At 37.3% G+C, this 22,135-nt stretch overlaps 1 protein-coding gene across 4 annotated transcripts in view; it reads right to left on the bottom strand.

Moving 5' to 3' along the window:
- GART (phosphoribosylglycinamide formyltransferase, phosphoribosylglycinamide synthetase, phosphoribosylaminoimidazole synthetase) overlaps window positions 1-22,135 on the bottom strand; it is a 44,266-nt gene that overhangs the window by 3,609 nt on the left and 18,522 nt on the right. For all 4 annotated transcript variants that reach the window (XM_072616856.1, XM_072616859.1, XM_072616857.1 and 1 more), the window contains exons 13-20: window positions 21,178-21,287; window positions 20,651-20,849; window positions 14,729-14,980; window positions 14,327-14,479; window positions 8,824-9,030; window positions 8,176-8,316; window positions 6,813-6,943; window positions 1,973-2,114 (exon numbers count right to left, since the gene is read on the bottom strand). In XM_072616856.1, the coding sequence (XP_072472957.1) occupies window positions 1,973-2,114; window positions 6,813-6,943; window positions 8,176-8,316; window positions 8,824-9,030; window positions 14,327-14,479; window positions 14,729-14,980; window positions 20,651-20,849; window positions 21,178-21,287 (1,335 nt within the window). The remainder of the gene's footprint in view (window positions 1-1,972; window positions 2,115-6,812; window positions 6,944-8,175; window positions 8,317-8,823; window positions 9,031-14,326; window positions 14,480-14,728; window positions 14,981-20,650; window positions 20,850-21,177; window positions 21,288-22,135) is intronic.

Here is a 22,135-nt window from a genome sequence, read left to right as displayed (position 1 = left end):
AGAAATCCTATCAAGAGTCAGTGTCAAAATTTTAGAGTTCAGACTCATGGAATATAGAATACTTAAGGATGATATTGTTAGGATTAGAAAGGTGTGACCATCTGTGTGGCTGAGGTAAAATGAAGGTATAGATATAGAAGCTGAAGAAGTTAAATGGGACCCAGGATATTTGGGGACATCAACAGATATACTGAAATCATTCCAAGTGAAAAGACAGGTAGAAAGGAACACTGTGGGCTACATGCTAAACTCAAGAAAGCAGGGAGAATGACCTGAGGTCCAATAGGAAACTACCTTCAGGATCTGGATAGAGTTATATATATGGAGAAAACTTTAGACTGTTGAATAATTATTATAGTGGGGGTCTGGAAGTTATGGGGAACAAAGAGAATGCCTATTCCTCTCTTCCTGTTGAGGAAGTCAGAAAGCATGAGAGAAGGCACAAGCAGCACTGTGGAGAAAAGCCAGATATGAAGTATATCCAGTGAAGGTAGGAGGAGGGGATTTTTTCCCCCTTTTCCCTTTTCTAATCCCTCTGGGGTTGATGTCATAGTGAAGACTGTTAAGGGATAACATCCTCAAGGATGCAAGTACCAAGTAGAAGAGGCATAGTGAATCAATCAATAAATATTAAGTGCCTATTATGGCCCAGGTATTTGTGCTAGGCTCTAGGGATATAATTAAAGAAATAATCCTTACAATCTCTTTAACCTGTGCTCATTCTAAAGGTGGGGAAGGGGGAGGGGGAAAAAGAACAGGAATGCAAGAAAAGATGTGTGATTAAGGAAAATCACCGTTAGAAGTGTGAAGGATGGATTGGCATGGAGAGAGACTTGAGGGAGGGAAAATAGATCACTATTGCAATCATCAAGGTGAGAAGTGCTAAGGGCTTCAACTATGAGTTTTACTCTATGAGTAAAGAGAAGGGGTGGGACATGTAATGGTGTGGAAGTAGAGTCTCCTGGCTGAAAAGTTCAATAGGCAACTAGTGAAAAGCTGAAAGTTGGAGCAAAGTGGTATGTAACGAGAATGAAAGGTAACTTTCTATGGTAGAAAATCACTGGGAAGCTGTGTGTATGTTTAGGGAGTACATAAAAATGAGGGGTATCAGAAGTAAAATTTTCTACATGGGGAATGTATATTTAATTACTATTTCCCCCAACTTTAAAAAAAGGTAGTTTTTTTGTGTTGCAACACAATGACGAAGGTACAGTGAACTGGTAAGCAAAGAAATATGGCTTCTAGTCTTTGTTTTGCAATTAATTAGCTATATGGCTCTATGAAAATCATTTAATTCTTCTGGGTTTAAATTGTCCTGTGTGACAAACTGTCCGTTGGTCATTTCAAATATGATGTCTCATGGGAATCTCAGTTTCAACATGGCAAAAACAGACTTCATTATCTTTCCAGTCAGCCCTCTACTTTTTTGAACTTGTTGAAGGCATTGCTCTCCTTTCCAGTCATTCAGGTCTATAATGTCATTACAAAATACAATCTCAATATTGTCCCACCCTCCCCTTGGAGGCTACAGGACTTCGTGATTTCTAGGCCGTTAATCATTATGAGAATACTGGTGTCAAAAATATAAGCTTATAAACTTGTCTCAATTCAGCCTTCTCACATAATCTAAAGAAACAGGCCTGACAAACCTACTACTTCAAAACATTTCTATGATTTTTGGTAGAAAAGAAGTTATCACTGAGCATATAAACAAAACAAACCCCTCAACTTATCCTAATTTTAGAAAAGACATTAATATTTAGCAGACCAAGGGAAAATGAGTAACACACTCTGGTCTATAGACATACGTTAACTGTGAATGATTTTGATAAAAAAAAAATTCTAATCTTAAGAAGTTGCTTAGATTACTTTGCACAGAAACAAAATGCCATCACAATGACTGCACAAAAACCTAATACCAAAGACTACCTTTCAGGTTGGCTGATAGTTGTGGAATAAATAAGCTGCTTACCATTCCATTTTTGGACAAAAGGACCAGACAAAATTCTCATGAATCCTGCAAGACAGACTAGGTCAACGGAGAACTCTTCAAGGACACTGTCAATTTCACTGTCAAATTCTGTACGACTTTTATACAGTTTATGATCAATTACCTGTAGAATAAAAGGTGGTACATAAGAACCAATTGTCTCAAAGGCATAATCAGGTCATAAAAACTGACATATTACACTAAAGTCATGATCAGATACTTCACTGAGGTATGAAGGTTACCTTGTTTTTTTTGGGGGTCATGCCATAAGTAATGACAAAGACTACCTAACTGTAAAGGCATTAGGTATAGGATCAGCCACTGTGAATGTATTATTCTTTTTACTTATATTCAATCTAAATATATATGCAAATTATATGCAAACAAACTGGGGATATAAGGATGAAAAGCAACAGTACTCTGATTCTTAAAGATCTTATCATCGAGGTGAGAATGATGGGGTTAGAAAAAACATTTGCACAAATAAGCATGACTGTGATGAAGCAGAATGCAATGGAAGAGGAGGAGATACTGAGTGAAAAATCACTAATCTAGGGAGATCTGATGGAAGTAATGGTACTTGAGTAGGCCCTTGAAGGGAGATGAATTTCAAGAGAAATACTGTTTCAAAGCAACTTTATATATATTGGTTCATTTGAGCTTCACCACAAATCCCATTCGAGGTAGATATGATGGGTGTTTCACCCCACATTTTAGAGTTGAATAAAGTAAAGACTGGAGAAGATGACTTGCTCAAGTTCTGAGTGTTAACGTCAGAGGACGAATCTGAATCCAGGTCTTCCTGGTTCCAAGTCTCTATCTACTATATCATACTACCAAAAGACACATAGGAAATATGAACCAAGTATGTGAGATGGCTGGCATTCCCAAGAGATGGGAATGAGGATAAAAATAGAAAATTACAGAAGTTATATGTTCAAATCAGCTAGCTGGAGTATGTGCATGGGCACAACATGCCCATGTGATAAAACTGCACAGAGGGGCTAAAATGAGAATTTTTATTTTATCCTACATACAACCAAAGTCTTTGAAGATTTTTTTAAGTGGGAAAAGCAAACTAGTCAAACATGTTTTGGGAAAGGGAGAGACTGGCACAGAGAGATGACTTAGAAAGCTATTTTAAAAAGTCCCCGTGAGAGGTACTCCACAAGTGTAACGGCAATGTGTGTGGTAAAGACTGGACACATTTGAAACATACTGAAGAGGTATAGATAGACAGTGGTTTCAATGTAAAAACTGAACAATAGGACCCTAAAAAAATCTGAGAATTTCATTACAAACACAACCTAAGTCAACACAATAACTTGACAGATAGAAAAGCTACTGCTATCTTGGGCTGTATTTTGAGTGGCATAGTGTTCAGAATATGGCAAATGATAGTTCTGCTGCACTATGTTCTAAGCACATTTTTTTTTGGATGGCATTAATGGGCAGGAGTGTTCAGAAGAGAGTAAAAAGGATGATAAAAGGCTTTGAGGTTTAGAATAAAGACATGGAGATACCTAGCTGGGAGAAAAGTTAGGGGGTCAAGTAGGACCATTTCTTGGAGAAGGATCAGATTTCTTCTGTTTGGCCTCAAAGTTCCCTGAGTAGAAGTTGCAGAAAGGTAGATCTAAGACTGCAGGAGCAAAAATCTTCTAACCATCAGAGCTATCCTGGTGTGAAATGGGCTGTCTCAGCAGGTAGATGTATTGCCTTTGGGTAGAGGCTATCAAATAAAGGTGGGATGATGATTTGTGGGGGAAAATGTAGAGGGGATTCTTAGTCAGATATAGGTTGCCTAAAGGATCTTAAAAGTCCCTTTGACGACTATGAATTCCTGAAGCCTGCTATCTGATGATCAGCCTAACCAAGTTCACACAGGTTCAACACCAGAAAGTTGACTACCAGATAATTAATATTTTTTGGTTGCAACTCATGAAATCACCTACTAAGGTATGCTCACCAGTGACATCATGTATTTTTTGAGGTTCATAGCAAAACTCCACTTGGTCATAGATTTAATTCATTATGACTCATGAACATAAGAAGCATTTATTACACGGGCTGGGTACAAAGAGGAAAAAAATGAAATAGTCCATCTCATAAAGTAGAGGGGAACATAAATAAATGTAAACAGGATAAAAAAATAAAAAGTAATTTTGTTGGGGAATAGCAGCTAATGGATCAGAAAAGGCTTGAGGCAGACATATTGCTTAGTTTTATAATCAGCAAAAAATCCACACTCCCTCTCTCCTTCCCAATTAAGAATGAAAGAAAAACAAACTATGGGACAAACATATGTAGTCAAGCAAAATAAATTTCCACATTAGCTATGGCCACTAAATGAATAAATCTCTCATTTTTCACTGACTCCTTCACCTCTCCATTTGAAACTGGGCAGCATCCTTACTTCTGTTCATTCTCCATCAATTCATTAAGTTTTCCTGGGTTTCTCTGAAGCATCTTCTTTATTTCTTACAGCACAACAATATTCCATTACATTTTTGTCATCCCAAGAAAAGCTGTATTTTCACACATCCTTAAGACTGATCCCTCCCTTAAAGTACTCTCCTACTAATTCCTCATATCTCCCTTCTATTATTTCCCTCTTGGGTGAGATAAATTTTCTGTATTCTCTGTGTGCAGCACTTTGGGCTTTTGCCCATTTCAGAGGAGAGCGAGGTTCAGACTCTAATTCCAGTCTCTTTCTTGTTTGCACACCTTAATCAACCTTTGTTTCCTTTGTCTCTCAGTGCATTTCTCTTGTCTCCTTCCATTCTTTTCCAAGATCAGGGCACAGCAGAACTTTCTCAAGTCTTCCAATTTGACTCCAAGATCCCTGATGATGATTTCTCCCCATATCCGAAGTTTATCCTTGATTATTACTTCATGATCATTTGTGTTTACCTTTTTATTTATCTCCTTGTTTAAGATTAGAAGTTTCTACACAGCTCGAGCATTTTCCTTAGGAATGCTTGGAAGTCTTCTGTTTTACTAAAGATCCACTTTTCTACCACAGAATTATACTTAATATTGATGATTAAGTTATTCTTGAGTTATGATCCTGTATCTTTTTCCTTCTGAAATTTCTTATTCCAAGCTCTCTGCTTCTTCATGATGGTGACCACTAAATCTTGTGTGGTTGCTGTGTGGTTCCTTGGCACTCTGACTCTTGATTTCTGGCTTCTTGATACGATGTTCTTAGGAACTTTATTTGGGGGCTTCATTTAGGTGGTGGCTGGTTGATTCTATTCCTATTTTTGCCTTCTGGTTTCAAGAGTTCAGGGCAGTTTTCTTGTAGGATTTCTTGAAATATGGTGTCTGGTCTAGGCTCTGGTTTTGGTCATAGCTTTTAGGCAGTCAGTTCTTAAAATTATTATCTTTAAGTTTGTGTGTTGAGTACTACCATCACTTCAAGAGCTTTTTATGCTGAAATTCTTTTTTTGTGTGCTCATTCTTCCAGTGTACTTTCCCACTTGGAATTTGGTGTTAAGGCTTGGCTCTGTACACTTCTGAAGGGAAGATCTGGGCTTATCTTACTGCTGCTTGCTTGAGATATTAAGTGTTGAATTATTTCTGGATCAGGCTGAGGACCTTTGAGTTTTGAGGGTTCACAGGACAAAGCCTGATTGCTGCCCCCTCATCTGAGCTCTACAAGTTCCTGACCTGGATTTAGGTCTGAGAAAAAGCAGGCTGCTTCTAAATTCAACTGAAGTTAGCTAGCTGAGAAGTTATGCTTGTTTAGAGTGACAGAACTGCAGGATCCCATTTGGACTGGAATTCTTGTACTGTTTATTCCTGTGCAAGCTTTAGAGTCTAAAACCACTGCTGCTTGCTTCTGAATGTGTTCCTTTCTTGGTATGCTACCTGAGCCTCCCTACCCTGGAATGCCAACCCTGGCACAGGGCAACAAAGCTGTCTGTTGGCACCTATCCCTATCAAGGTGTGTTGGGAGGCCCCAGTAAGGATCTAGGACTGCTGAGTGTTCTGTTCAACAGACTCATTCTAGACTGGAGTGCTTCTCATGTGGCGCTCCTGGCCAGACTCTGTCCTGAGTATTCATAGCCCTCCGTGTCTGTTTCCCTATGAAGATGTGGGCTGGAAAAATGATTCATTGTGACTCTGTCTTGGATTTGGAGATTCCTTTGAGTACTAGGTAGGTATGTGTTGTAGAGATCCTGGAGTCAGGAAGACCTGAATTCAAATCTAGCATCTGACTCTTAGTAACCATGTGATCTTGGTTTAAGTCACTTATGGTCTATATGCCTGTTTTTTTCATCTGAAAAACAGGAACAGAGTTGTTGTGAGGCTCAAGTGAGATAATATGTTTAAAGCAGTTAAGCACTTAAATAGATATCTGTTCCCTTCAAATCTAAGATTCTGTCTTGCTGAAAAGGGGAGTAACAGGCCAGGCCTTTGTTCTAGAGATACATCTCTGGCATCTCTGTTGATGGCTGACTGGAGAGGAGAGTCTTGAGAAAGGAAGACCAATTAGGAGGCTGTTACCACAGTACAGATGACAGGTGGTCAGGGTCTGAATGAACGAGGATGGTGGTCAAGTCAGTGTAGAGAAAGGGATGGAAGAAAGAGAGTTACCTGGCAACTACTTGGATATGGGGGTGAGGAATGCCACTTGATAAATAACACTAATGAGAAATGAAAAGGATTGATTGGAAGGATAGCCATAACACTGTCCAATTTCCTTTTGCAGTAAAGGAAAAATTACTTCAGGGGGTAGCTACAATAAAGTATGAATGGATTTATCATAGCCTAAAAACATTTTAAAAGAAACCCTCAATCTATGCTAAAACCAACTTACCTTCGTAGGAATACCAGCAGTTTCTGCTTTCTTTAGCCCTGCCACTCCAGCTTTGTTAGAAATAACAACAACAATTTGTGCACAGCTGGTTGACTCTTGAGTGCTATCTATTAAGGCCTGGAGATTTGTGCCTGCAAAGTATAGAAAAAATTCAAGTAAGTCTATAACTTATAAGAATGTATGTAAATACAATTGTTTCTGCTCAATTAACAAATTTGATCTATCTTCCATTTACAAATAAAAGTGTTGAAATACCTAAAAAACAGAAAAGCCCTAAACAAAATGAAAAAAGCTATTGTTAAATGGTTGTATATGCCCTATATATGCTACTGTGAAGAGGGCTTCAAAAGCAGTTAAACAGTTTCTAAACAGTCTAAGCCAAATTCCTATGAATAACAGATAAAATAAGTGCTATTTCCCATCAGGAGGCTAAATTAACAGCTAAAGAAATGCTATCCAGGATATTGATTCCTGGATCCTGGTTAAGTCAATCTGCTTGCTCTACTAAGGTAATCATTTCACTGAAAAAATCAATTTAGTGAATGATACTAAAATACTTGGAACATTTCACCTGTTTTGCTTAAAATATATAACAGAATTGTGGATGTGACTGGTACCTCCTTTTCTGCTCTTCTCATTTTTAAATATGACTTTTACTTCATCAATTAGGAGCATATTGCATTAGACACTGTTCTGAACCTAATTTTGGTCACACTGTTTTCTAAGCAGTTTGTCAAATAATGAATTCTTAAAAATGTGTAAATGACTAATGATGAACTCCTAATAAAAGATTTAACTTCTCTGGGCCTCAATTTCTCCATTTGTAAGATGAGAGGGGACAGATTAGACTTGACTAGGAAATCAAAAGACTAGAGGTTATAGTACTGGCTTTGATACTAGTAATTTTGGGCAAATTACAATTTTCTTTGAACTTTCAATTTCTAAGTTTCTTTCTATTAGCAAAATTCTGTAATTCTATGACTAGATGATAAATGAAAGTTATCTCTCAATTCCAGCACTCTGTCTACAACTGGTAAACAACTCTAAAGTCAAAAATAGGCTGTAAATTCCTTTCTTTGTAGTACAGAACAGTTAATATATAATACTGATTACTGGTCAGTATTGGTCAAATATCTAGTTTTTAAAAGTATATCAACAAAACCCTATGCTTGAAAGACATGTTGTTAAAGCTGTCACCCTGAATTTAAAAGGCACCAAAATTCAAAATTACTCCAATCTGATGATATGAAATATTTTCCCCTTATTCTTTGCTAAATTCTCCTAATTTCTTTCTAATCCAGTATTTCTTTAACTTTTAATAGTATTAGCAACACCTTAAAATATATAGGAATATAAATCTCACCTGTTCCAGATATTAAGACAGCCACTCGTACCCTCTTTGGATGAATACCAAGGCAACTGTTTAACGATTCATTCACTAACGAGACTGATCCATTTATCTTCATTGCTTGAATCAGATGACTGACTTTCACACGGGAATAACCTTCATTTCAAAGCCACAACACAAAGGTAGAAAAGTGGTAAAAAAATATTAATAAGAATAAGAGAAGCCAAAACTTACTTTATGTTAAGAGAAACTATTTCTTTTAAAGCACTTTCTTCTGATGCTGACCTTTATTTGTACAAGAAGTACAACAAATAAAAGACAGCTGCGTCAAATGTGTTAAGATGTACAAATATTTAATACAAAGAAGACTGTTCCTAATAGGCATTTTCTCATTAGAAGCGATCAAATATTATTAGCTCTTTCACTAAAATGCTTAATAGTTGGTAGTTTTTAAGTGCACTATCACAAATCTAGTATTGATAGTAGTTGGCCACAGTCAACTTTAACACTACATCCATGTGCTAGCCACATGCAAAGAATTTAGTGACAGTGATAATATATTAAAATGGGTTTTTAAAAATTTACTCGCATTCTTATTGCTAAAGAAAAGAATGCAGAGCCTTCCACATTAACAGAATAAAATAATAATTTAAGAAATAAAACCTGTAGGACAAGTAACTACATTCCCGATTATCCAGGCTTCCTCCTGTTGCTGGTGTACATCCTTTAGCACTTGCTTAGCCAGATCTTTCTGTACCACCATGACAGCCCCAATTCCACAATTAAATGTCTTAGCCATTTCCTCTTCTGAGAGGTGTCCCTCCTGCTGAAGCCATGAGAATATCCTAGGGATCTTCCAGCATCGAGCATCTGGCAACAGGTTAGGCATGTGACACCAGATTAGTGTTTTACACATAAAACATGTAATATTCATAATTTTTATTTATACAAATACACATATGTAATAAATACAACTAGAACTACAACTACTGGAATAGTATTATTCCATATATTTTATTTATTTATTTACTCCATAAAGTATTCCTCAGGTTGGTATTTAAAGCTTTTTGCACTCCGGTGTCAGGCTATTGTTCTGGCATGCTTGCTGTTTCAGTCCTGAGCTGTACTTAACTTGAAAGACTTTTTAACACTAAACATCACTGTGAATTTAAAACTAAAGCTACAAGAATTCAGAATTCATCATACTGAATGGGGAATGATATACAACAAAGTGAGAAACAGAGTGTGGGCCAGGTAAAGGGCTTTAAAAGCCAAAGGATTTAGGAAGTGACAAGGCAAGATCTACGCTTTAACAGTATTAGATAGGAAGGACGGGGAGATCAAATAACAGGCTGTTGTCTCTCAGAGAGGTAATGAAGGCCTAGACTAAGAAAGATGGTTGATTACATGAACAGGGAGAAGAGGAAGGAAGCAAAAAATATTGTGGACTTAGAAATGACAAGATTTGGCAATTATATGTGGGGTACAGTGAGGATAATAGGGGTTAGTGAAGAGTTGAAGGGCTTGAAGATAAAAAATTCTGGAGATTCAAAAAAATTATGGTTCTGGAAGAAAAAAAGTGATGAGGTTCAGAAGCCAGTGCAAGAATGAGGGCAATGGGATACATAGCATTTTCTGGGTATTTGGCTGTGAAAGGGAGAAAAGGCACAGGATGATAGCTTCAGGGGATGGCAGGTTCTAGTGAGGGTTTTTTAAAGGTCATCGGGAACATATGTAGGCAGCAGGAAAAAACTAATAAAAGGGAGAGATTAAAGATGAGGTAGTTGGGAGTACGAAGGATAAGCTACTGGTGAAAATGGCAGTGTTCAAGATGAAGGGCACACGTACAAGAGCTAGCCTTGGCAAAAAGGATTACTTTGTTATAAAAGAAAGAATAAAAGAGGGGTGGAGCCAAGATGGCGGAATAACAGCATGCACTTTCTAGAGCGCTGCCCCCAAGCCCGGTCAAATACCTGTAAAAAAAATGGCTCTAAACAAATTCTGTAGAACCCACAGAATGATGGAGTGAAGCAAATCTCCAGCCCAAGGCAGTCTGGAAAGGAAGTGTCTATTGTGCTGTGGTGGGAGCAGAGCACAGCCCAGTGTGTGCCATGCTGGCACAGACTAGATCTGAGTAGGCTTTGGGGAGATGGAATCTCGGGCACCTGTGGTGGTTTTCAGACTTCAGGACCCCAAAACACTGAGGACAGATTAGAAGGTCAGTGGAAAAAGCCTGTGGGACCAGTGTGGGAGAGTGGAGTGGTCTGGCTCCAGCCCCAGGGCGGCGGCCACAGCAGGCAGCAGGGGCAGAGATAGCGACTATTTCTGGAGCTCTAGGCCCACAGATTGTGGGGGGATTGAGTAGCAGACAGTACACCCCCACTCTCACTGAAAGCAGAGAACTACCTTGACAAAGAGCTCACAAGTCAAGTGATGGGGAAATGAGCAAAAACCAGAAAAAGAATCAGACTATAGAATCTTACTTTGGTGATGAGGAAGACCAAAGCATGCAAACAGAAGAAAACAAAGTCAAAACTCCTCCATCTAAAGCCTCCAAGACAAATATGAATTGGTCTCAGGCCATGGAAGAATTCAAAAAAGATTTGGAAAAAAGAGAAGTAGAGCAAAAATTGGCAAGAGAAATGAGAGTGATGCAAGAAAATTATGAAAAAAGAATCAACTGCTTGCTAAAGGAGACCCAAAAAAATGCTGAAGAAAATAGCACTGTAAAACTAACCCAAATGACAAGAGATCCAAAGAGCCAATGAGGAGAAGAATGCCCTAAAAAACAGAATTGGCCAGATGGAAACGGAGGTCCAAAAGCTCACTGAAGAAAACAATTCCTTCAAGATTAGAGTGGAGCAGATGGAAGCTAATGACTGTATGAAAAATCAAGAAATTATAAAACAAAACCAAAAGAATGAAAAAACAGCAAACAATGTGAAATATCTCATTGGAAAAACAACTTACCTGGAAAATTGATCCAGGAGAGACAATTTAAAAATTATGGGACTACCTGAAAGTCATGATCAAAAAAAAGAGCCTAGATATCATCATTCAAGAAATTATCAAGGAAAACTGCCCTGATATTCTAGAACCAGAGGGTAAAATGAACATTGAAAGAATCCACCAATCACTTCCTAAAGAGATCTGAAAAGAAAAACTCCTAGGAATACTGTAGCCAAATTCCAGAGTTTCCAGGCCAAGGAGAAAATATTGCAAGCAGCCAGAAAGAAACAATATGAGTATTGTAGAAATACAATCAGGATAACACAAGATCTAGCAGCTTCTACATTAAGGGACTGAAGGGCTTGGAATATGATATTCCAGAAATCAAAGGAACTAGGATTAAAACCAAGAATCACCTACTCAGTAAAACTGAGTATAATTCTTCAGGGGAAAAAAATGGTCATTCAATGAAATAGAGGACCTTCAAGCATTCTTGATTTAAAGATGAGAGCTGAATATAAAATTTAATTTTCAAACACAAGAATCAAGAGAAGCATGAAAAGGTAAACAGGAAAGAGAAATCATAAGGGACTTACTAAAGTTGAACTGTTTACACTCATACATGGAAAGATAGTATTTATAACTCCTGAGACTTTTCTCAGTACTAGGGTGGTAGTTGGGAGAGATTACATACATATAGACAGTGAGTTGAATTGGAAGGGATGATATCTAAAAAAAATAAAATTAAGGGGTGAGAGAGGAATCCATTGGGAGGAGAAAGGGAAAAACAGAATGGGGCAAATTATGTCTCACATAAAAGAGGCAAGAAAAAGCTTTTTCAATGGAAGTGAAGAGAGGGGAGGTGAGAGGGAAAAAGTGAAGCTTATTCTCATCACATTTGGCTTAAGGAGGGAATAACATGCACACTCAATTTGCTATGAAACTGTATCTTACGCTATAGGAAAGTAGGGGAGAAGGAGATAAGTGGGGGCTGGGGAGGTGATAGAAGGGAGGGTAAATGGGAGGACGGTGTAATTAGGAGTAAGTACTTTTGAGGAGGGATAGGGTCAAAAGAGAATAGAAAAAATGGGGGGCAGGAGAGGATGGAGGGAAATATAGTTAGTCTTCGACAACAAGACTTGCATAACTACACATGTATAACATATTGAATTGCTTGCCTTCTCAGTGGAGATGGATGGGGAGGAAGAAAGGAAGGGAAGTTGAAAGTCAAAGCTTTAAAAAGGAATGTTAAAAATTGATTTTACATTCAACTGGGAAATAAGACATGCAGGTAATGGGGTACAGAAATCTCTCTTGCCCTCCAAGAAAACAGAGGGGATGGGGATAAGAGAAGGGAGGGGTGTGATAGAAGGGAGGGCAGATTAGGGGAAGGGGTAATCAGAATGCATGCTGTCTTGGGGTGGGTGGATTGGAGAGATGGGGAGAAAATTTGGAACTCAAAATCTTGTGTAAATTAATGTTGAAATCTACAAATAAATAAGAATAAAAAAAGAATAAAAGGAAGAGAGTAGGGGATGATATCAAGGGGGCATGAGACACTGAGGGGAAGGGGGCATGGAAAGCTTGAGAAGACAAGAATATTTGAAATAGTTTCTGTTGGGAGTAGAATTAAAGTACTGCTTTGCTATGGTGAGGGTCTATTTGAGACTACTTAACAGAAATTTGATTTGGAGTTTAAGGTAACCCAGCACATCAAAGAGAAAACCAAAAAGACTGCTCTGGATGGAAATGGATCCCCCTTGTCCAGCTTGCTAGAGGGGGCTGAGTCTCATGATCAAGCTCCTTTCTCAGAAGGAAGAGCTGGACATTTCTAGTCTACTTTCTCATTGAATGTCCACTAATCAGGGTTGATTTTTCGCTTGTCAGGAGTATTCACTTCCAAAAAAGTATTGAAGTTTTTCTTTCAGGCTCTCCATGGGTTTATCTTTGGTTACTCAAAGAAACCACCGACCATTGATTTGTTGGTTGCCAGCCAGCCTATTTAATAAACTGATTATTAATTAACCAGAAACTCTATCTCTTGGATGCTTTCATTCATCATAGGACCAAATATAAAATCCTGTTTGGTTTTTAAAGCCCTTTATAATCTAGTTTTCTTCTAACCTTATTACAACTTATGTCTTGGAAGCAGCTTGGTGGCAAAGTGTGGAGAAAGCACTGGGTCTAGAGTTATGAAAACCTGAACTGATATCAGGGATGAGATATTTTACTGGCTGTATAACCCAGGGCAAGTCACGTAATCTGCTTGCCTCAGTTTCCTCATCTGTAAAATGTTATCATGATAACAACAACCCCTTCCCAAGGTTGCTATGAGATTATAATTGTACAGGACTTATTCTAGTGCCTGGCACGTAGAAAGCACTATATACATGTTAGCTATTATTATTGTGCACTCCTTTTGCCTCCGTGTTGTTCCTTACATAACATCTTTTGACTCTGGGAATTTCTACTGCCTTTCTCCTCATGCTTGGAATGTTCTCCCTCCTCATCTTCATCTCCTAGCTTTCCTGGTTTCCTTCAAGCCTCAGCTAAAGTTCCACTTTCTATAAGAAGCCTCTCCTGATCTCCTTTAACGCTGGTACCTTCCCTCTGAGATTATATCCAATTAGACAACGAGCCCCTTGAGAACAGAGATTGCCGTTTCCTCCTTTTGTATATATGTATCCCCGGTGTTTAGCATATTGCCTGACATAAGGTAGGCACTTAACAAATGCTGGCTGTCTTGATTTTACCTGGAGGAATCAGTAGTCACGATGAGGGCAAATAATAGTATAAGGAAGGTAAGACACAGGGAAAGATGTAGGTCATGGGATCTGAGATTTATCCAATGGGATCTTATTTTATGTCTAGCTTAAGAACCAGGAACACCACAAAAAGAGCATATGCACTGGAAGCATGATGGAGGGAAATGAGTTCTGTCGCTCTGAGAAAAAAAATTTAAAGGAAAATGTAGTCAAGCTATTTTAGACAAATTCCCAACCTGTGTAATGATTTACATATTTCCAACAAAATTAGATATAAAGTGTTTATAAAACAAAATCAATATGTAGTTCCTTGGAGTATATCAGAATAGAAGCTAACCTGTGAAAAATACATATTGCATTATAAACTTCATGAAATTCTCAAAAAAAGATCACATATCATAAAGGCAGTTTTTGACCATCTCACACTTCAAAAACATTGTTATTTTCCTTACCCAAATGCACCCCGAATTTCTCTGGAAGAACTCTAGGGATGTTTTCAAGTAGTCCACCTCCAGTAATATGGGCAAAGGCCTTAACATGCCCTGAACGAAGAACAGGTAACAATGTTCGGCTATAGATTTTGGTTGGATTTAACAACAATTCCCCTGTAAATGTGAGATACAAGATAGTACCATTTAAACACTGAAATATAAGACAGATGTAAGAATGTTAAAACAAGAGAATTGTAAGAATGTTAAACAAAAAATTTTTAAAACAGAAAGCTTTTCTGAAATGGGTGATTTTTGTAAATTATAAACCCATTAATTTAAGGATAAATTCATCAAAATAAATTATGTGAGAAGATAGTTATTCATTCAAATCTTAAACAAGCCTTATTATACTCAGCAATTTACCTAGAGTTTGATTACCACATCCATCAGGTGCTAAAGAGGAGAATTGGAAAGGAGAATTTTCTACAATCTTCCTTACAAGGCTGAATCCATTACTATGAACTCCAGAAGAGGCTATTCCAATGATAACATCCTCCTCAGTGATTCTGTCCAGTTGAGGGAGCTTCTGATCTCGCTCCATGGCACCAACAGCAAAACCCGCAAGGTCATATTCTCCAGGGGGATACGCACCAGGCATTTCAGCTGTCTCACCTCCTGGTTAAAGGGATATGGGAAGATAAGTTAGTGAAATCAGGAAATATTTATAAGTGGACACCTTTCTCTTTATAATCTACATATGGTAACTACCCAAAGGGCATTAAGTACCATAGCAGTTGCTTAATTATAAATTATTCGTAAATATTAAATAATTTAAGAAACCTAAGAGGTGATCTGAAGGAAATGGCATATGTTATAAAAAGGATGAATTTTTCTTTGTTCTCTTATGTATAAAACACTGTGTTAGGCACTGGACATATAAAGAAGAACATAAAATAATTTCTTCTTCAGGGAACAATAGGACCAGACATAAACCCACAGGACCAGACATAAACCAGACATAAACAAACACACACACACACACACACACATACACAAAACTCACAAAATTATTTCAGAGGGAGGGTATTTAGTAATTCAGGGCAAATCTCACTCAAGAAGTAGGTAGATATCAAGTAGCGTATCAAGTGGATACACTAAACCTAGAGGAAAACCAAGGACTGGTATGAGGTTGAGTTGAGGAAGGAGTACATTACTAGAATATGGGCAAGTCTATGAAAGTCAGAAACAGAATGCAATAAAGGCTAGTAAATAGGACAATTTGACTCAAGTACAGACTGTGTGAAAATATACAGTAATCCAGGGCCATTTAAAGGGCTTTCAAAGTCAAATGAGAAGAAGCTATATTTCATATTATGATTTATAATCTAAGGATAATGGGGAGCCATCATAGCTTTGTGAGTAAGGGAGTAACATGGTCAGACTTTTAAGAACATCAATCTGACAATTATGTGAAGGATAGTTTGGTCAGAGACTAAAGTCTTGAAAGACTAATTAGAAAGCTACTGCAGTAATCCAGGCAAGAATTAGCTTGTTGCTTTTTTGGATATCATCTTGATATACGTCAGAACAAATACTAGATTGCTTACGAGCCCAAGAGGAAAAGTAGCTGAACCTCCACAACCCATTTTAAGATAACACAAAAGGCTTATTTTTAAAAAGCAGTATCTATACACATCAATACTTTAGGAATCCCTGATTTTGTCAGTGAAATACTATTTAGAACTTGATGCGTTCCTCCTTCGTTGCTGAAGAAGACCATTCCATCAGAGAAATAACAACATGACTTGCACCTGACTTTGTTTTGAGTGAGGGAGGGCTGTGCAGGTCACCAGTCTCACTTCTCCTTCACAGCCATCTGAATCCAGTGACCAGATATTCATCAGGATGACTGGAGATGACCCAGGATGAGGCAATTTTGGAAGTAAGTGACTTGCCCAAGGTCACACAGCTAGTGAGTGCCAAGTGTCTGAGGTGAGATTTGAACTCAGGTCCTCCTGATTCCTGCACTGGTGCTCTATCCACTTCATCACCTAGCTGCCCCATTTAGAACTTGATAAGGTAATAACAAAACTCTATTGGAAAACAAACGATCTAGAATATCAAGGGAAATGATGAAAAGAAGTAGGGAAATAGCACTTCCTTTTTTTGATAAAAGCAGCTGGGATAATTAGAAAGCAGTTAAGTAGAAATTATGCTTAGATATAACTCATATAATTCGTATTTCATAATATATTCTAAAAGGATAAGTGACCTTAATATTAAAGATCATACTATTAAGAAATTAGAAAAGAAGTAGATCATGTATTTCTCAACAGCTGTGGGCATATATATTCTTAACCAGTGAAGCAGTAAAACTAAGATAACTGATTACCTGAAACTGAAAAGTGTCTGCACAGACAAAATATCTAGGATAAGGAAGGAAGTGGTCAAATGGGACAAAAACTTTTGTACCAAATTTCTCTGATAAAAGTTTGGTATTCAAGATATATAAACAAAATTAGTCAACAATGGATACTTGTCACATGTTTGAGTAAGTCATTCCCCAGAAAATAAGTAGTCAAAGGATATGAATAAACAGTTCTTAAAAGAACTGTAAAATATTCACAATTACATGGAAGAATGTTTTAAATCACTAATAAGAGAAATGAAAATAAAAACAACCCAGGGATTATACTTCGCACCCTGTAAAATGGCAAAGATGACCATAAATGGCAACAGTCAATGTTGGAGAGGCTATGGAATGATTAAGAGTATTAACATACTGTTAGTGAAGCTGTAAAATGATACAATCATTTTGGAAAGCCACATGGAATCATGTAAATAAGGTGATGGAAACGTCCACACCCTTTGAACCAGAGACTGTGTTATTGAACTTATTATACCCCAAAAGAGCTATTGATTAGAAGAAAGTCCCCAAGTACACTAACATATTTATAGCAGCACTTTTTGGAGTTAGAAAAAATTGCAAACAAAGTATATAGCCATCAACTGGGAAATGGCTAAAGAAAATGTGAGTGGAATAATATGTTATTAGAAATGATGCATGTGAGGGAATGCCCATCAACTGGAGAACAGCTGAACAAGTTGTGGCACATGATGGTAATGGAATATTATTCTGCTATAAGAAATGATGAGTTAGCAGATTTCAGAAAACCCTGGAAAGCCTTAGATGAACTGATGCAAAGAGAAGTGAGAAGAACCAAAGTTAACAGCAATACGTACAATGATCAGCTGTTAGGGACCCAGCTCTTCTCAGCAATACAATGATCCAAAACAATTTCAAAGGACTCGATGAAAAATGTTTCCCATTTCCAGAGAAACTACTGATGAAGTCTGCATGCAGACTGAAGCATACTCATTTTCACTTTTGGTCTTTCTGTGTTTCCCCCCTGGATCTGTCTTCTTCACAACATGATTAATATGGTAGTATGTTTTGCATGACTGAACATGTATAACCTGTATCAAATTGTTTACTGCCTTAGGGAAGGGGGAGGAAGGGAAAAAATTTGGAACTCCAACTTAAAAAAAAAAAAACATTAAAAGTTGTCTTTACATGTAACTAGGGAAAAAGTAAAATACTGTTTTTTCAAAAATGATGTAAATGATGAGTATAGAGAAGCATGGAAAGACCTATACAGGCTGATATAGTGAAATAAGGAGAAGTAGAAGTAAGAAAATATATACAAACTACAACAATGTAAGTGGAAAGAACAATCACACACACAAATCAGAAGTGAATATAATGATCAGGCATGGTTTGAATGAAAGATATTTCCAAACCACTTCTATGAGGATGTGAGAAGTCCACATATCGCATATTTTTGAACTTTTTAAATGTACTGTTAGTTGTGCTGTTTTCTCCCCCTCACTAAAAAGTTTTATTTGTTTTACGGCTTGGTTCTCTGAGGGGGAGAGGTAGAGGGATACTATGAGGATGTAAAAGACAGAAGACATCAACAAAAACTTAAACAAAAACACCTTGAATTAAGACATCGACGTTATTCCTGCTAGTTTTAGAGAAGACAGAAAACTGTGACGGGTAACTAGAATTTTTAAAAGAATCAGGACCCAAAATTATCAAAAGCCTGGACTAAGAATCTGAATCTAAAAAGGCTCTTTTAGGTCTCTAGTTTCACAACTTCAGAATATATATATGTACACACAGACACATATATACATACATGTTTACGTGTATATATACACACATATATATGTAAAACCTTTATGTGCCAAATAAACACTACTATCTTTGACTTCATTCTCTTTCAAACCTTTTCCAGGCCCCTACCCCAACCCTATAACCAATAAGTTGTCATGTCTTACTAGTCTTAATCTTAATTAACAACCCTGGCATTTGTTCCTTTTTTTCTGATCACTCAGCTCCCAGCCTACTTCAGAAGGCCTTTTTTAGACTTTTCATTAGGACTGCAATAAACTCCTTAATTGGACTCTCGGCTTTGTCTCTCCTCTTTCAAACCATCCCCTACAGATCTGCTAGAACAGTTTTCTTAAAGCACATATCTAATTATGCCAGTCTTCTTCCTGCTTAAGAGCTTCCAGTGGCTTCCCTCTGTGTCAAGATAAACCATCTAGTTTGGTATTTAAAGACCCTGACAATATGGCTCCAGCCTACCCTTCTCCTTCATGAAGTCCACATTCCAGACAAACTCGCCTTCTTCTGGACACACACTAGCTTATGCTTATCTTCTAAAACGGTGTTTCTCCAAACTAAGCATATTACTCCAGAAGAAGACAAAATAGAAGGCTATTACAACCTTCCTATTACTGAAAGTTATGTCTCTATTAATGTAACTCGACTGCATTGTTTGTGGGATGTGACATCTTATTGCTGAATCCCACTGAGCTTTGATTACACATCTATGTATATGTATATATACATACACATACATATACATACATACATACATATAATAATAAAAGATATCTGAAGATGCGGAAGGACTGATCCAGGCCAGGAGGTTGTAGGGCAGAAGAACACTGTACAGATGAGAAACAAAAATAAACCACTGGACTCAAGGGGAGAGAACTAAGTCCTTTGAGAAAAAAACAGCTGCTTGTCCTCCCAAGTAATGATGTTGTAGCTCCATAGATGCTGTCAGGCAAAGTAACAACCAGCACGTATCAGAGAAAAAATCCATGTGTATCGGTGGCTGGTCACTCCCTGGGAAGGAAGACTCAGGAAGCTATCTGTTGGTCAGATAACAATAGAGATCTGCTGTCTTCCCAGGGCATGTATTCAGGACAAAAAAGAGAATTTTCTAAGACTTGTCAAACCAGATGAATACTTTCAACCTCACATGGGCACACAAATGATACCATCAGAAGGAAGGCAGATATATACATTTAGTATAACATTGAGAAAGACTTAAAATTCTCATCCATGCAATGACCAATCACGACTCCAGAAAACTGATGATGAAGAAGCTTGCTTCCCACATCCTGGTGGAAAGGAAACTGGCATAGAACAGGACATATATTTTCAGACACAAGCAACACAACACACATTTGTTTTGCTTGACTATTAATTATTTGTTACAAGAAATTTTAGTGAGGGATTGAGGAAATAGCATGATAGGGAGGATGAAAACAAAACTAGAAAGAAAAAGACATCAATCAAACATTAAAATACACAGAAAAGAGCAGAAAGCTGTTTAGAAAGAAACACAGAAAAGAAAGGTAGTGTTGGTACAACCATTTAAAAAGTAGATACATATATTAAAAACAAAACAAAATTCCAACCAATTTTGATTCAGTTTCAAATACAATTCTTTTTTTTCCCATCCATTTTATATGAAAATATTCACATTTTTAAAAAAAGGAGATAAAGAAGCTGTACTGGTAAAAGCAGTTCAACACCATGAGCTTCCTCATAGATCTATTTAAAAAAGCTCAAGGGGAGTTTATATCTGACATTAGAGGCAACATAGAAGCAGTGTTTACTGAGCAAGAAAGTCACTCCAACAGCTCATGTGGAAGACGAACTGGAAAGAAGAGAGACTTAAGATAGGGAGATCACAAGAGCTCAGACAAGAGATGATAAAGCAGCAGGCTATGGATGCAGAATACTGAACAAGCTCATTTTACTTGGTCGTTTGTCATTTTTACACAAACTCCTCATCTCCTATAAAGTGCTAGGCAAAGCAGAAGCAGTTTGGTAGGTATTAGGTTTAGATAGCACCTCACTGTTCAAGGGCAGGTACTACTGGGGTTTGAGGATGTTACTAACAAGTGATAGTGAGCTTAAAAAGCATCAGTAAAGTGTTTAAAAAAGCCTGTATATGTCATAAGAAATACCTAACATACCCAAAAGAGCGCAGCCAGCTTTTTCACATGCTTTGGCAATACCAGCAATGACAGTTTCAGCTGTGCTGACATCAAGTTTTCCACAGGAAAAATAATCAAGGAAAAACAGAGGCTCTGCTCCTTGAGCTAATATATCATTGACACACATTGCAACCAAATCTTGACCGATGGTATCATGTTTATTGCATTGTTGAGCAATCTGTAGAGAAATAATGTAAAGTCTTTGTTATAATCTAAAATAAGAAGCAAAAAGCTTTTTGCTTAACAAAAAAAACTGAAAAAGAGCTGGCCTAAAGGATTATCTTATAGAAACAATTGAAAACCCCCTCAAATGAACCAATATCGCCCTGTTCCATCCCCATTTATTAACTACCTTTCACCGTTAATATTCTTTTATCAAACCTTAAGTACACGGATAGTAAACCTAACCAAATATATGGTATGCCATTTTTTTTTACCCCTTTGATAAGAAAAATGAAACAAACATATATAGGCTTTTATAAATTCCTAATCTTTGAATTGATTACCTTTAATTTGGTTCCAACTCCATCTGTTCCAGATGCCAGAAGGGGATCTTTAAAACCAGCTGCTTTTAAGTCAAAGAGACCAGCAAATCCTCCAAGGTCTACATTACATCCTATCAAACAGGAAAATGGTTAATATAGTTTAACACAAAGGAAGACAATGAACATCCCCACTTCTACCTTGTTACCCCACATCAATAAATGATTCAAAGAAGGTGATAGGTCAGTACTGAGAAATATCTAGTAAGATATTAGAAAATTTAGCTGAATTTACACCATCCATTTATTTCTCACCTTTTCCCACAACAAATCCTTTCTTGTTACAGTGAGTAATAGCTAATAATTTTATAGTGCTTACCATAAGCTAGGCACCGAGCTGTGTCTGAGGCTGCATTTGAACTCAGATCTTTCTGAGTCCAGACCTGGTCCTCTACTCACTATTACCTAGTTACCTCAATTAAGTAAAAATAGCTAGCAATGAATCCATGTCTAACAATACAGACAACATTCCATCCACTTTTTGAGGGGGAGGATTGTATTTCATTAGCTTATTTCTACAACCTTTACTTTTTCCCCCTCTGATTTCCCAGACTTTATTTTGCTTTCAGTTATTTTCGTTTACTTTACGGTATTTGGTTTTTCTGTTTATTTCACTCTGCATTAGCTCATTCACCATCTTTCCATATTTCTCTGAATTGCATATTAACATTCTTTGACCCTCTGAGGTTGACAGTAGGGAGATAAACCATTCCATCCCAACATATGGTCTGAGTTTTCTATTAGAAATAGAAGGTTGTGCTGAATGGAGCATGGCTCTGGAGTACTACTACAGTGATTCTTCTTTTTTTGTAGTTCTACATTTAGGATGAAAATCATCTACTAAAAGCATATTTAATACAAGAGCACTAGAACATAAAGGTATATTTGATACTTCCATGTCCCAAAGAATCTAATCATAGGA

The sequence above is a fragment of the Notamacropus eugenii genome, chromosome 5, assembly GCF_028372415.1.
Source record: "Notamacropus eugenii isolate mMacEug1 chromosome 5, mMacEug1.pri_v2, whole genome shotgun sequence".
NCBI classification, from domain to species: domain Eukaryota; kingdom Metazoa; phylum Chordata; class Mammalia; order Diprotodontia; family Macropodidae; genus Notamacropus; species Notamacropus eugenii.
This window is presented reverse-complemented; position numbering and strand designations above follow the sequence as displayed.